General features: G+C 39.3%; 1 protein-coding gene across 1 annotated transcript in view; it reads left to right on the forward strand.

Moving 5' to 3' along the window:
• The window catches only part of LOC100888862 (urease accessory protein D), a 29,059-nt gene extending 16,221 nt beyond the window's left edge, over positions 1–12,838 (forward strand). Inside the window, exons 3-8 of the mRNA XM_030990308.1 lie at positions 1,159–1,317; positions 6,395–6,523; positions 8,406–8,497; positions 10,280–10,479; positions 11,132–11,244; positions 12,282–12,838. Of these exons, the coding sequence (XP_030846168.1) occupies positions 1,159–1,317; positions 6,395–6,523; positions 8,406–8,497; positions 10,280–10,479; positions 11,132–11,244; positions 12,282–12,359 (771 nt within the window). The 3' untranslated portion in view covers positions 12,360–12,838. The remainder of the gene's footprint in view (positions 1–1,158; positions 1,318–6,394; positions 6,524–8,405; positions 8,498–10,279; positions 10,480–11,131; positions 11,245–12,281) is intronic.
• Positions 12,839–15,286: the final 2,448 nt, after the last annotated feature.

Genomic DNA, 15,286 nt, shown 5'->3' on the forward strand with positions numbered 1-15,286 from the left:
TCGTAAGTCAATAAGTGCTAATCCATTCACATACCCCTTATCAACATTCAATGCTAATTCATTGAATCGACCATACAGGTGAGGGCGGTCTCATATGAATGATTAGGTCGAAAACCGAACTGTTTGGGGTTAAGTAGTCGTTTTTCTGACAGATATTCCAGGAGATTCATATTCACTGCCTTTTCTATTATTGTGGATAAGACGGGGAGAATGGCTATCGGCCTAGTATAAATAGATACTTGAAATCTATCTCCACTCTTAAAGATGGGTTGTACTCTTTGCTATTTTCCATGCAGCAGGTACTACTACACACGTTGTCAGTGACAGATTGTATAAATACGTCAGAGTATCTATGACAATGTTAATTTATGTTACAAATATATTTAAAAATCTTAACACTTAATCCATCATTCCCTGTAGCCTTTAGTTATCGGAAAACCCTTAATTTCTTTCTGTACAAATTTGCTATCAATGACTGGCAGATCAAACAATTCTCTGCGTTCCGACAGACTATCTTCAGCTGTACTGCATTTTGTGGTTATCACTTCATCACTTGATGCACCAAAATTGTTGTTTAATCTTTTCACAGCACATTGAAATAATTACTGAAAATGTTTGCTACTTCTCCTGAATCAGTTATATTTCATTTCTCGAGAGTAACGTTATCTTTTCAGAAACGTCTGCATTTGTTAAGATGTCAGTCAGTCACTCAATAGTGTCTGACAGTGAATTTAAAGTCTAGGAGGTTAACATGTTTCCTTGCATAATTTGAATGCTAATGTTTAAATTTCACAGATAGGACATACATGTACATGACATATTCATAATTCAAAGTTCTACAGAATTCGACGTTGGCTGCAAAAGGGACATAGCATCATACCGTCATGGATATCTCCATGATACCGGTAATGGGCTGTTCAATGTTGGTGAACTCGCATCCAACATTTGTTTATGTGGTGATTTTCTGGACACCCCTGTAGGTGAAGTTGATGCTTCCAAGTCATGCCAGCTCCTCCAATGTATCTACTCCAAGTGGGTCTACTCCATTAATAACGGGGTGGCATAGTTTCAAGATGCAGCTTGTGGTTGACGATTCTGAGTCCATATAGCAATCCTTCATAACTTCTTTTGTGTGTGATTTTCTGGACACCCCTGCAGGTGAAGTTGATGCTCCCAAGTCATGCCAGCTCTTCCAATTGCCAGTGGGTCTACTCCATTAATTACGGGGGTGGCATAGTTTCTGGTGACAGTATCAAGGTTCAGATCAGGCTGAAGGATAACTGCTGCGCCATGCTTACAACTCAGGCAACCACAAAGGTATTTGTTGATAACGGTTATTAATTTGCTGTAAATAGTTCACTTTCCTAAAGCTAAGTACAAAATTGAGTACCTGTTTACATTAGGAATGATTGCATGTCAACTTATTAACCCAGTGTAGATTAGTGTCATAGGCCTGATAAAAACCTGATTTAAATTGGTTTCCTGATTATTTGTTTTCCCAATTTTTTTCTGATTATTTTGTTTAATTATTTTTTTTACCTGATTTTTTTCTCTCCTGATTTTACCCTTATTTTCTCTATTCTTCCTTATTTTCCCTATTATTTCCCAATTTTTCTTACTCAAAAGGGGGGGGGGGGGGGGGGTCAAGTTTTATGAAATGGAGCCCAGCTAGGACCATAGTGTACTGAGAGAGATAGTTGCGACACACGCCCACTCAAAGGTCAGTTCATGCCTTCATGGAGCTCAGAATAATTCCGTCCCACGTACAATCTCTATGGGAGAGAACTGTTTGGAGCCCCACCAAATGACCTTTGACCCCATTTGTGTGAGCATGCCACAACTATCCCCCTGTCCACACACAACATTTTCCGTGATTAGGCGTGATTAGCTATACCGTTTCGCGATAGTTATACGATGAAATTGTGTGTGTGGACGCTCACTAACGATACGTCGTATAATGAAACGTAGGTTTGGGCATCGTTTCGAACTAGAACTCAGTAAAGAATCACGCCTAATCACGGAAGGTGTTGTGTGTGGACGTAACTAGTGTAACTAAGTGGGCGGGGCTTAACATGACCTCTCGCGAAAGGAGACCTGACCTCTCATTTCCGCTTCCATTTCATGACCGCAGTTGGAAACTGCGCACCTATATGGCATTTCGCTGTAGAGTTTCAGGATTACTATCTTCTGTGTGTGGACATCCTGGAATTTATATGATGATTATTTATACAACGTTTCTTGTGTGTGGACACTCTGAAATTTATACGATGATTCTTTATACAACGTTTCGTTATAGAGTTTCGGGATAAATTGTTTTGTATGTGCCTATGTGGACATGCTGTATCTCTCTCAGTGCACTATGCCCAGGGGGTGTGTTTCACAAAGATCCTAAGTTGAACTTATCTCTAAGTTGGACTTAACAATTTTGGAAAGCTATTAGCTAGCATCTCTGAAAATTTTCACCATGATCAATTTCAATGTCCTCCTGGCTATTATTCTAGGCTTTAGCGTCTGCCTGACTGATTCACAACTGTGCACCATCTATCAGTCAAACCAAGAAGCTTCATTTGGGCAAGCTTTTGTCCGAAAGAACTACATAAAGACTAGAATAGCCTATTATGCAAATAGCCATTCAACTTTTCAACTTGAACTGTTCAAAGCAGGGGACATCAACCCCAACCCTGGACCAACTACAATTGACAGTGACACCTCACAGAAATGTAAACAGTTGTACTACCCTCAACGGACAACTTTCACTGGTTCAGAACTACACCGCTTAAAGAACATCGCTGGTTATCAGCGACTTCCAAGTGATGTATATGACAAAGTGAAAGCCCTAGGTATTAGTTGCAAACCTCCAACTAAAAGGGGTACCAGGGGAGGTGTTAAGACGAAAGCCTGGTTAAGGAGTCAACTTTCTGGAACACGACTCGGACCAGTTGTTGATGGAAATGATGAAAGAAAGAAAGTTGCTCACTGTCCGATTCCAGTTTGTGTTCGGCCCCACACTCGAAATTCGTACACGCATGAAAGGCGGAATGGTGTTAACTTCGAGAATCTTAAACTTGTAGAGACTCTATCAAATGCTCCGTCACCTGTAGCACTTCATCTATGGAATGCCAGATCTGTGAGGAATAAAACCACTGAACTATATGACTATGTACTTCAAAATGATGTTGACATCATGGTCATTACAGAGACATGGCTCCGTGAAAGTGATCCTACTGTCATAACCGAATTGTCGCCACCCCGATTTTTCCTTTCACAATGTTGCTCGTCATGGTGATGCTCATGGAGGTTTGGGTTTTCTGTTTAGAACTCACCTAGATCTCAGACTGAAGCAGATTGAATTTTCCCCTAAAACTTTTGAATTTGCCTGTGTTGTAGACAGGTGTGAACAGTATCGTATCATTGCCGTATATAGGCCTCCACCTTCTACGACTAATGGCTTTACAGTAAAGGCCTTTCTCGATGAGATTGATGAATTCTTAGGCTTATGTTCAATGTTGGGCAGTCGCGTCATCATTCTCGGGGACTTCAATGTACACGTTGATAAGGCACATCTACCGACCCCACGCCAGTTTCTGGAATCAGTCACTTCATCTGGCTTCTCCCAGCTCGTTGAAGAACCTACTCATGATGGTGATCACACGCTGGACTTGGTCATTACGAAGACTGGAGATGACATAGTCTGCAATTACAACGTCATTGACAAAGGCATGTCAGACCACTTTGTAGTGCGTTGCAATCTGAATATCCAGACACCCCCTTCGAGTACTGACAGAGTGCTTATCAAATCCAGAAACTATCGCCAGATTGACAGTGAGAAGTTTCTAGCTGATCTTTCATCACGTTTTGCGGATTTTCCGGAGAGTGATGTAAACGACATGCTGACTTCCTTGTATGGTGCTGTCCAGGGAGTGCTGAATCAACATTGCCCAGAAACGACGCGAAGACGGAAACAAAGACCATGTGCTCCGTGGTATGATGACAGTGTGATGGCAAGTCGACAACTAAAGAGAGCGCTGGAGTCAAAATGGAGAAAATCCAAACTTGTTTCGGATCGACAGAATTACATTAATCAAAAGAATAAGCTAAATGTTATCATTCGGAAAGCTAAGCGTAATTATTACACAAATGTTATTCTTGAGTCTAACTGCAGGAATATGTTTTCAACAGTCAGTTCATTACTGGGTCGTTCAAAGCATGTCCTCCCAGTGTCCGATGAACCGCTTCGCCTCTGCAATGATTTTGCCAATTTCTTTGAGGGCAAGGTTAGGAGTATCAGACGGTTACTTGATGCACATCCACCTAATCAGCAAACAGTGTGGACTGTTCCAGATCCGGATAATGTTCCTCCTCTTGGTCCAGTAGCGGATGACGACTTACTGCTGGCTTTAACACCAGTCAGCGATGAAGATGTGAAGAGGGTCATAAAGAAGTCTGCAAACAAGTCCTGTGACCTGGATGTCATGCCAACCTGGCTGCTTAAAGCTAATTCAGAGGTAATGGTACCCGTTATCACGTCAATCATAAACTGCTCGTTAGTGAATGGAGTTTTCCCTGACAAACTTAAATATGCAATAGTTTTTCCTCACCTGAAAAAATCTTCGTTGGATTCTTCGGAACTTAAAAACTATAGGCCTGTATCTAATCTTGCTTACATATCCAAGGTGATTGAGCTCGTGGTGTCCTCAAAACTGACAGCCCATGTCGAAGAGCTTAGCTTACAAGATGAATTTCAGTCGGCATACAGGAGACATCATAGTACTGAATCTGCACTAACCCGTGTTAGAAATGATATTCTATGTGAAATTGATAAAAGGCGTGGTGTGATATTAGTTTTATTAGATTTAAGCGCAGCCTTTGATACCATTGACCACGGGTTTTTGATTGATAGGCTTTCCTCAGAATTTGGAATACGTGACACGGCTCTGCAGTGGTTTCGGTCGTATCTTAACTGTCGGACCTATCGGGTTCGCATAGATAGCACTTACTCTGATGTTCATACTTTAGATTATGGAGTTCCACAAGGGTCCGTACTCGGCCCGCTCCTTTTTACGCTATACGTCAAACCTTTGGGAAGAATTATTAGTCGCTACGGTCTTAGATATCATATGTATGCTGACGACACACAAATATACACAAGTTTCAACCCCAAAAGTCTTGCAAATTTTCAAGAAGAAATAAGTAAACTGGAACAATGTATCTCTGAAATTAGTATATGGATGACCTTAAATAAACTCAAACTGAACGAAGGAAAGACGGAACTACTGCTGGCCATGTCACCAAAGCTTAGACATCACTTACCGCGTGATATAAGTATAAACATAGGAAATGGTAGAGTACAAATGTCTGACAATGTCAAAAACTTAGGTATTTTCTTTCAATCTTCAATGTCCATGTCTAAACAAATTACTGCTTTGTGTAAATCGCTTAACTTTCATTTGTACAATATTTCTAGAATCAAGAATCTGTTGACCTCTGATGCGTGCCATCATGTCGTAAGATCATTAATCCTCAGTAGAATAGACTATGCCAACTCTCTTCTTTTGAATGCTAATGTGACAGACATTCAAAGATTACAACGAATCCAAAATCGTGCTGCCCGGGTTGTTTTGGGAGGGAGCAGGTATGAATCAGCATCTCCTCTACTTAAGCAATTACACTGGTTAACCGTAAATAACAGAATCATATACAAAGTTTCCCTAATTGTCTACCAATGTTTGAATAATTGTGCACCAATGTATCTGTCTGTGCTTCTACATACTCCTCCTAGACTTCAATACAACCTCCGCTCTTCTAACGACCCCACGCTCCTCCGATTACCACGTATCAATTCAAGATCGGGGGAGTGTAGTTTCTTTTATTATGGCCCCAAAATTTGGAATACCCTCCCTTTCGACCTCCGTACCTCTCCCTCAGTTGAAATTTTCAAGAAAAAACTAAAAACGTACCTCTTCAATAAGTAAATTGTAATTCTAATATTTTTGTTTGTTATTATAATTACTCTTTTATACATGTATTATCTTGTGTTTACTATGTCATTATTTCTGTAAAGCGCTTCGAGCAATTCGTTGGATGTTGCGCTATATAAAAGACAACTGTATGTATGTATGTATGTAAAATATTTTATAAAAGTTATTTTAAAAGGCATAAAATGCTGATTCAAATCATTCATATTTTCTATTATGAAGGAGCATGTTCTTGATGTGGAATTTATGAACAATCTAAAATAATACTCAAATTTTTGCTTTTTAATATATTTTATTTTAGGGCTCAAATGGCTCCCCATAATGTTAAAGTCCATCTTAGAGATAAGTTTGACTTAGGATCTTTGTGAAACACCCCCCGGACTACCCGAATGGTTCCACTTTCACTGTCAATTGTAACAGTTTATCACAGTGAAGAAGGCCAGGTCAGTTTGCAGACACTGGAAGGTGTTGTCGAGAGTGGAAGCGTCCTGGCTGTTCTACAGGACCCCGTCACATGTTTTGCTAATGCCAGATACAGACAGACACAGGTAAGTCAGTCCCTTGGATAGGCATTAAATAGAGGTCCCATGTTTGTCTTTCCAGACCCTGTCACATGCTTTGCTAATGCCAGATACAGACAGACACAGGTAAGTCAGTCCCTTGGATAGGCATTAAATAGAGGTCCCATGTTTGTCCTTCAAGACCCCGTCACATGCTTTGCTAATGCCAGATACAGACAGACACAGGTAAGTCAGTCCCTTGGATAGGCATTAATAGAGGTCCCATGTTTGTCCTTCCAGACCCTGTCACATGCTTTGCTAATCCCAGATACAGACAGACACAGGTAAGTCAGTCCCTTGGATAGGCATTAAATAGAGGTCCCATGTTTGCCCTACAGGACCCCGTCACATGCTCTGCTAATCCCAGATACAGGCAGACACAGGTCAGGCCAAACCTGTCCGTCCCTGAGATGGAATGTTCAATATCCGATATGTTGGAAAATCATCTGTAGTGACTTCGACATAAGTATGTGACTCCACCTTCTCTTTACCAAAACAAGTAAACATTGTCACATTAATATACATTGTACTACCGTATACAGTATCTGAAATACTCTTGTACTCCACCATATGTTTATGTGTTAATTTAAATTGGCTACAGTGTGTGCATTTTAAGCAGGAATTCGTCTAGGGTGTATCATAAATGGGGGGGGGGGGTAATTTATTACACTTTTACTTTAAACTTGAAAACCCTAGATTTGCAGCAGAATAAGACTTTAAGAGTTTGATTTCTGAATCAAGTAAAGTAGCAAATGTGCTTCCATTGCTTTCAGTGTTCATTTGAATGTTTTGTGCTGCAGTTAATTCACGACACAGTCCAGTGACGGATTTTCAAATTTTTGAGGGCAAAAAAAAAATTAAAATAGTGCTCACCCCCCCCCCCCCCCCCCCCCCCCCCCCCCCCCCCCCCCCCCACTGAGTGCATCTTCGGCCGGCACGATTTTCAAATTTTTCGGGAGCAAAAAGAAAAACAATTGGGCCCCCACTCCTAAGAATTCCTGGATCCACACCTGACATTCCCACATATATGTTTGGCCCCGTGAGTGAAATATTGCCAACACTGACCTAAAGTAGCAAATGCGCTTCCATTGCTTTCGGTGTTCATTTGAATGTTTAGTGCCGCAGTTAATTCACAACACAGTCCAGGGGGGTGCAAATTTTTAAGGGCCCCCCCAAAAAAAATGTGCTCATTTTCGGCCGGTGCGATTTTCAAATTTTAGGGAGCAAAAAAAAATAATAATGCTCACTACCCCCCCCCCCCCACCCCCCACTAAGCACATCTTCAGCCGGCACGATTTTCAAATTTTCGGGAGCAAAAAGAAAAACAAGAATTTCTGGATCCACGCCTGACACATTCCCACATATATTTGGCCCCGTGAGTGAAATATTGCTAACACTGACCTGTTACAGACCTGCCAACCAGTACGATTTAGCCGTATTTTGTACGATTTTTAGAAGCAAACACGACAGTACGATTTTCAAAAAAAAAAAAAAAAAAAATATTTTGTGTGTGCGTCCGCCATTTTCAATGGCAAATTGTCCATTCTGTCCTGTAAAGTATTCTACAAGCATCTCACATCGGCAATTTGGGGATGTTTATTGGTTCATCGAACACACCAGTCATGGCGAAATAATGCATATTCAAACAATGATCAATAAAAAAATTCTTCCTGTAGGTAGAAACTGTAAGAGGCATTGATCCGCGTAACAATCCGTGTTTATTTTCAAGAATACAACTTTTGTCAGTAAAATACAACTTTTGACACTAAAGAAAACAGTTTTTGAACTCCAGAGGTTGGCAGGTCTGCCTGTATATTCACCCACCTAATTATTTCTTCAATGATCCTTACACTGTGTATTTGATGTACAGACCTTTGATGTGAGTGAGGATGGTAACCTGGTGTTCATGGATTGGCTGACTGCAGGAAGAATCGCCAGAGGAGAACGATGGGATTTCACCAGGTATTGAAGATGTTTTTGATAGTTTAATTGCTTCTAACCCTGCTTTCATCATCATCAATTTCAGGTGGCGCTGTAAAGCGCTGCTGTGGTCTTCACGAGAGCACGCCTTGCAACTCTTTCACCTGCCATTTGTGTTGCACCTTTCATTCCTTGTCCAGACACTTTCTTGATATCATCAGTCCAAGATATTGGTGGACGACCTCTTCCACGTTTTCCTTTGACTGCTCCTTGCAGTATTTGCTTCTCAACACCTTCAGATCTCCTAACAATGTGCCCAAAATAGTTTAGTTTTCTTTCCATGATTCCCCTTCTGATGGTCATGTCTGTTCCAATCTTTTCCGGGACCCAACCATTTGTCTTTTTATCTTTCCATGACACCTGCAACAGCCTCCTGTAGCACCACATTTCAAAGGCATCAACTCTCTTTCTGTCATTCTTTGTCATGGCCCATGACTCACTTCCGGAATTCTATTGAAATTCATCATACAGCTAGCTGTATGAAAATCAAATAGCTATATGATAAATAATTACATTTTCCAAGTCTGAACGACTCCCAGGTTCGAAACCAAGCAGATGTGTTAGTGCCCTTTGGTAAGGCGTTAATCCTCATTACCACGTCCCTCGCAGAGGAGTTATAAAAGCCATACTCTCATTGGGTTGTTTATTTACATATTACAAGCATGCACATGCTTTCTTAGTAGTTAGGTAAAACGAACAAACCGTCATTATCATCTGTAGCTTTGCTCACACGGTACAGTCGTAGTTTTCAAGCCCGTCTGCACTAGTTTTGCCAGGGGGATTAGACCTCCCTGCAAGGTCACTGACAGGTGGTTATCTCATCAAATCAGCTTTCAATTAACATAAGAAAAAGGAGATCATGGGGGACCATTAGGCACCGATTAGGCATTGTTTGCTATAGAGGGCGCAAGTAGCTATAAGTAGTGCAGTGGGGCTTTAAACCAAAGTTCAAAGTTAAAAACCATGATCCATTAACAGTGATGAAGGTTCACACAGGGCCGAAATAATGAGTCAGGCTACAGGCCGGGAAAGCGTTTATTTTAACCACAAGCTGGCGTAACCTCAAAATTACTTGTGTCCACACGGCACATTAACTTTGTGTGAGGACCCCCTGCTGCATCGTACATGTAGTTAAAGGGATAGTTGAGTTTTGTTGCAGGGGGTGCTACACAAAATAATTTTTTGTGAGAGTGTCAAATTTGGAAGAACATAATATTTAAATGACAAAACCATCTTTGTTTGATCAAAATTGGTTCAGAGACGGCTCAAATATCCATAAATATTAACGATTTCTAATATTTGTGTACCACCACAAATATTTGATAATTTGAAGCAGCTGTTGAAAAAACAAAATAGCACCTAGCTTTTACGTTGTATTTCAGCCAATGCCGATGTTATTTTTTTTATTGGCTTTTTCGTGTTGGTTATATTACGTACAACCAGCCGGCCCATGTATTGTTATTATAACTTAATTAACTAATTAACGGTCACCATATTTTTTTTTAAAGTGGAGCTGAATTGGTGTGATCGTATTGGCTAAATTTCACACATTTTGGGGCCTCAAATTGCCTTCATAGCAATTTTAGGTCCTAAAATGTCATAGATAAGAATAAGAGCAATAACCAGGCATTTTTAAGGCATTTGTGGTCTGAAAACAGAACAACTACCGGTAGTGTGTCTGCACATTCCCAAGCTACAAGATAACTTTGAAGTTTGAAAGATGAGCTAAACTCATTATTGTGTTCCCTTGTGTATCGGTTGCAGCTATTCCAGTTGCAACTCTGTAACCTACAATGGTAGCCATGTCTTCCGGGATGCAATCTCTCTTGAAAGCACTCCACTCAGCAGCATCAGACAGAGGATGGGGCAGAACACAGTCATAGCCTCCTGTGTCATGCTTGGCCGCAAGTTCAGCGATGTCGGCAAAACCGTGTTGGCAAAGTATGGTGGGATGCAAGACTACGGTAGGATTTCGAATTTCAAGTTTATTTCCCATATTGCAAGAGAAATTAATGTATCGCAGATAAAAGCAAAACATAGCCAACAATGGCATGAAGGTGCAATTATGTACATTAATGAATAACAATATTACGGTATAGTTGCTATCCACATGCATGTAAAAAAACAGAGGTTTTCTGTGTCATGCATGAACGAGCCCAGTATTGATAACTGTGGTTTAAAGGTAAAGACCAGTATTGGAAACGCCCCAATTTCAAAAAATTAAATGGAAGCTCTTATCACTAATCATGTGAAAGAATATGTTTTGACTACCGGTAATACATGATGATAACGATTTTGCCGGGAAACCGCCTTCTAATTGATATATTTGGTAAATTAGTTTATCTATTGGGATGTGAGAGATAACGCACGTGTCACGCACGTGTGCGTAGTCCCATATACATATTTCTGTGTACAGTGCTTGTAAATTTACGAAGACTGGGCCAAATTTCTTATCATTTTGATGATTCCAGAACCTTGCAGTACACACCAATACTTATATGCTAGATGATCAACCTTTTCTGATCGATTCCACAACGTTTCTTCCACAATGCAATCGCTTGACCATAACTGGTCTTTATCTTTAATGATTATCATCTCAATTTGATTCCCCCACAGGTGTGAAGTCGAATGAGAACATCACAGTGGCTGTCAGTCCGATTGAGACGACAGTCGATGGTAAAGAGGTTCCGGGAGTTGTTGTCAAGTTTGCAAGTACATCAGTCAGTCTGGTAAGCGCTCTGCGGTCATTGTCCCAACACTAGCCAAATTAGAAACTTAGGCCGTGGGCCAAACATTCTACTGCTGACCCTAAACCTAACCTAGAACCCAATGGTCACCCTAACTCTACATCAGTGTCAAAAATATTGTTGAGCGTGCCTGAGCAGACCTGCCAACCATTACGATTTAGTCGTATTTCATATGATTTTTGGAAGCAAATTCCTGAATTTAAAAAAATATATTTTGTTAAAATATTTTTTGGGTATTTTGTGTGTGTGTTAGCCATTTTCAATGGCAAAATGCCCATTCTGTCCAGTAAAGTATCCTACAAGCATCTCACATTGGCAATTTGGGGATGTTCATTGGTTCATCGAACACAACAATCGTGACAAAATCGTGCATATTCAACAAATGATTCATAAAAAAAATTCTTCCTGTATGTAGGAACTGTAAGAGCCATTGATCAACTTAACACTCTGTGTTTATTTTTAAGAATACAACTTTTGTCAGTAAATTACAACTTTTGGGATTAAAGAATACAGTTTTTTAACTCAAGAGGTTGGCAGATCTGCCTGAGCTCTTCTTCAGATTACCGAAGCTCGTTTGGAGCTCTTCAAACATCCATGTGTAACAATCACTCACAGCTCCTGTGTAAGTTGCTTTGCTTATGCCTTCGTCTTTGGTGAAATAAACATTTTTCTACAAGTTTATGCATTCTTTGGATGGTCTTTAATAAACAGTCTGATAATTACCCAATTTAAATCGGTTTACTGATTTTTTTTTCTTCCCCCAATTTTTTTCTTTTTTTCTTCCCAATTTTATCCCTATTTCCAGATTTTTCTCTTATTTTCTCTATTCTTCCTTATTTTTCCTTATTTTTTCCCAATTTTCTACCTCAAAAGAGGGGGGGGGGGGGAATGTTGATAGACGCCATTCCCCCCCCCCCCCCCCCCCCCGAATGGTCTCTTTTTTTTTAGTGCTCACTATCACCCCTGAATAAACCTTTGCAAATGATTTGTACTGCCATTGTTTCTTTTTTTTTCAACAGGTGTATTCCAAGGCAGAGGAGATTCTAAGCCCTCTCTTTCCCATGCTGGGTGGGAACCCTTTCCAGGACAAGCACTGAGTAGAAACCACTTCGGTTTCTCGGCTTTGTAGACAGGTTCCTTTAGTACATGTTTCAACGAGAAACAATTTTCAAGGGAAACAAAAAATGTGGTCTTTATAGACAGGTGGTCTTTGTAGACAGGTGGTCACTAAAGCAGGTTTGACTGTAGTTATGGCTTGCTCAGATATGCCATGTGTAAATGAATAGCAACTGTGCACAAACAAAGATCCCGCGCTTATTCACTGAGCTCTGTGACTTATACGGAAATGAGAAGCTTTCTAGATGATTTAATCACAGAATGTGGAGCAACAGGGTATGAAATGCTGAAACGAATGGCTCAAGACCAAGGAACTTGGAGAGACACTTGATATAGAATTTTGAGTGGGTCACTGAACCTGTCATAAACTGACAGATCACTTTTGATGATGATTACTCTTTATTTAAAAAAATATGCGGTTCTTTGCAGGTGTGAATAAATGGCAAATTTGCACAGCAAAGGTCCTATTTTTTTTTTTTTTTATTCATTTAGCTCTGTGTTACATTGTATGAAGTACAGAAATGCAGAGAGTATTACACTTAGGTCATTATAACAAAAATAACTGTGGCAGTTGTGTCGCTTCATATCTGAATGAGGCTTTAAAAACCGTCAATACTACTGGGCCAGAAGGGATTAGACCACACAGTGAGGTCAATGACAGGTGGCTATCTCATTAACTCAGCTCTCAATTTACATAAGAAAAAGAGGATCATGGGGGACCCACAGGCACCGATTGGGGAAGTTTTCTATATAGAGGGAGCAAGTAGCTACAAGTAGGACAGTGGGGCTTTAAGCGTAAAGTAACCACCAACTTTGCCAGATGTGCCAGTATTCATTTAAGCCATACTGTACTGGAAGCACTACCACAAGATCCCCTCTCGCGACATCTCAGGCCATCTCAGATCAGCTGTACGAGTGTGGTCTCGCAACGTGCTACTTCCCTAGCTGCGCTGTTGGTTCTCACATAGAGTCCGCTACCTGTTGGAAGTAGGTATTGGGTTACGCACTGTTGGCAATTAAGTTGACCAAGAGATGGCGATGTGCAATGAACAGTATTTTCTAGGGCAGAAAATTCATCAGTTCAGTATTAATTTTAAGTGTATCATCTCTAATCCAAGTTCAAACCCTAAATGGATACAAGTAGCCTTCTGATTTATAGAGTCAGTACTAACTGTCGACCTTTTGGTCTTGTAAACTAACCTTAAATCTGAAATAAACTGAAGTGCATATTGATAATTTGACAATTTTGATTCCTGACTGTCGATTGTTGACCTTGTCAAATTATTTATTAGGTCAACATTTAGTTCAAGTGTACCAATTACCTGAACAAAATTATTTGTGTATAGATAAAACTTACAAAATTAACCTACTTTACCTGGCATTATATATATATATAGGTAAAGGGTTAAGGTGTATGAAGGAAAAAAAGAACAAAAAAACCCTGTGTATGGGGACGTATAGAACCCAAGTTTGACTAGGGATCCACTGTATAAACATCTACCAAACATTCAGTGCATGTCAATGGAAATATTGTGAAAATATTTTAGTTTTTTATCATGTTTTAAGAGATTTTTCCTTTAATTTTGGGGCAGTCTAATATTGTGTATATTGTAAATTTTTAACAGAACTGCTGCCCATTAATTTTGTTCTATTAAAGGTAAAGACCAGTTTTGGAAACTGCCCCCCTCAACGAATGAAATGGAAGCTCTTTATTACCAATCATGTGAACGAATATGTTTTGACTAATACGTAATGATACAAACTTTCTGAGAAACCGCCTACTAATTTATATATTTGGTAAAATTTTATATCTATTTGGACCTGATAGATATAACGCACGTGTCGCGCATGTGTCGCGTAGTCCCATGTAAATCTTTCTGTGTACAGTGCTTGTAACTTTACCAAGACTGGGCCAAATTTCTTATCATTTTGATGATTCCAGAACCTTGCAATACACACCAATACATATATGCTTGATGATCAACCTTTTTGATCGATTGCACAACGTTTCTTTCACGATGCAATCGCATGAAATACAACAAATAAATAGATATCATTAAAAACCTGAAAGTATATGGTAAATATTAAAGAATCAAGGTAGATGCAGTCACCATTATTATTCATTGATAATTCCTAATTACTGTATAATTTGTCTTATCGCGTTGTATATCTGTCATAGTTTGAGAGAAAATTGGTAAAGTTCAGGAAAAGAGGAAAAATAATTTGTGAGTGTGTAGTCCCATACCAATTTCTGTGTGTGATGGTGCATGTCGCCTTTCAGCAAGATCGAGTGACTTATTTTTGTCTGGTTCTAAAACCTCACAGTATACACCAATTCTTTCTTATGTATGACACTGAAGCACTGCTATTAATTGACGTCATTTTCATGAATATTCATATTCTGATTTAGAGGTGCTGATATTTGTTGATGTATTATATTTTTGATACAGAGTAATTTCAACAAATTTATGCTCCAAATCGCCATTTATTAGAATATAATATGTTAAGGTATTCATGAGTATTTAATTAGATGTGCTACTATTTGTTTATGATTCATATTTTTGATTTACATATATACATTTTTGATACAGAGTATCATCAACAAAATTATATTCCAAATCGCAATTTATTAGAATATACTATGTTATGGTATTAATGAGTATTAGATTTATGTTCTTGTTTAAACTCGTATTGATCATGCATATAGAATGTAAACAATAACCACGTTTTTTATACAATGGTGAATTACCATTATTTTTGTTGTTTCGTGTAACATTAGCATTGTCTTAGACAGTGCTTTGTAAGTTTGCATTTTAGCTTTTACCAATCTGATACCAATAATATTTTCTATCATTGTGAAAGTGCTTCATCAAAGTAACAGTACTCGCTGAATACCGTCTTGATATTC

The sequence above is a fragment of the Strongylocentrotus purpuratus genome, unplaced genomic scaffold (assembly GCF_000002235.5).
Source record: "Strongylocentrotus purpuratus isolate Spur 01 unplaced genomic scaffold, Spur_5.0 spur5_scaffold_19, whole genome shotgun sequence".
Taxonomy (NCBI): domain Eukaryota; kingdom Metazoa; phylum Echinodermata; class Echinoidea; order Camarodonta; family Strongylocentrotidae; genus Strongylocentrotus; species Strongylocentrotus purpuratus.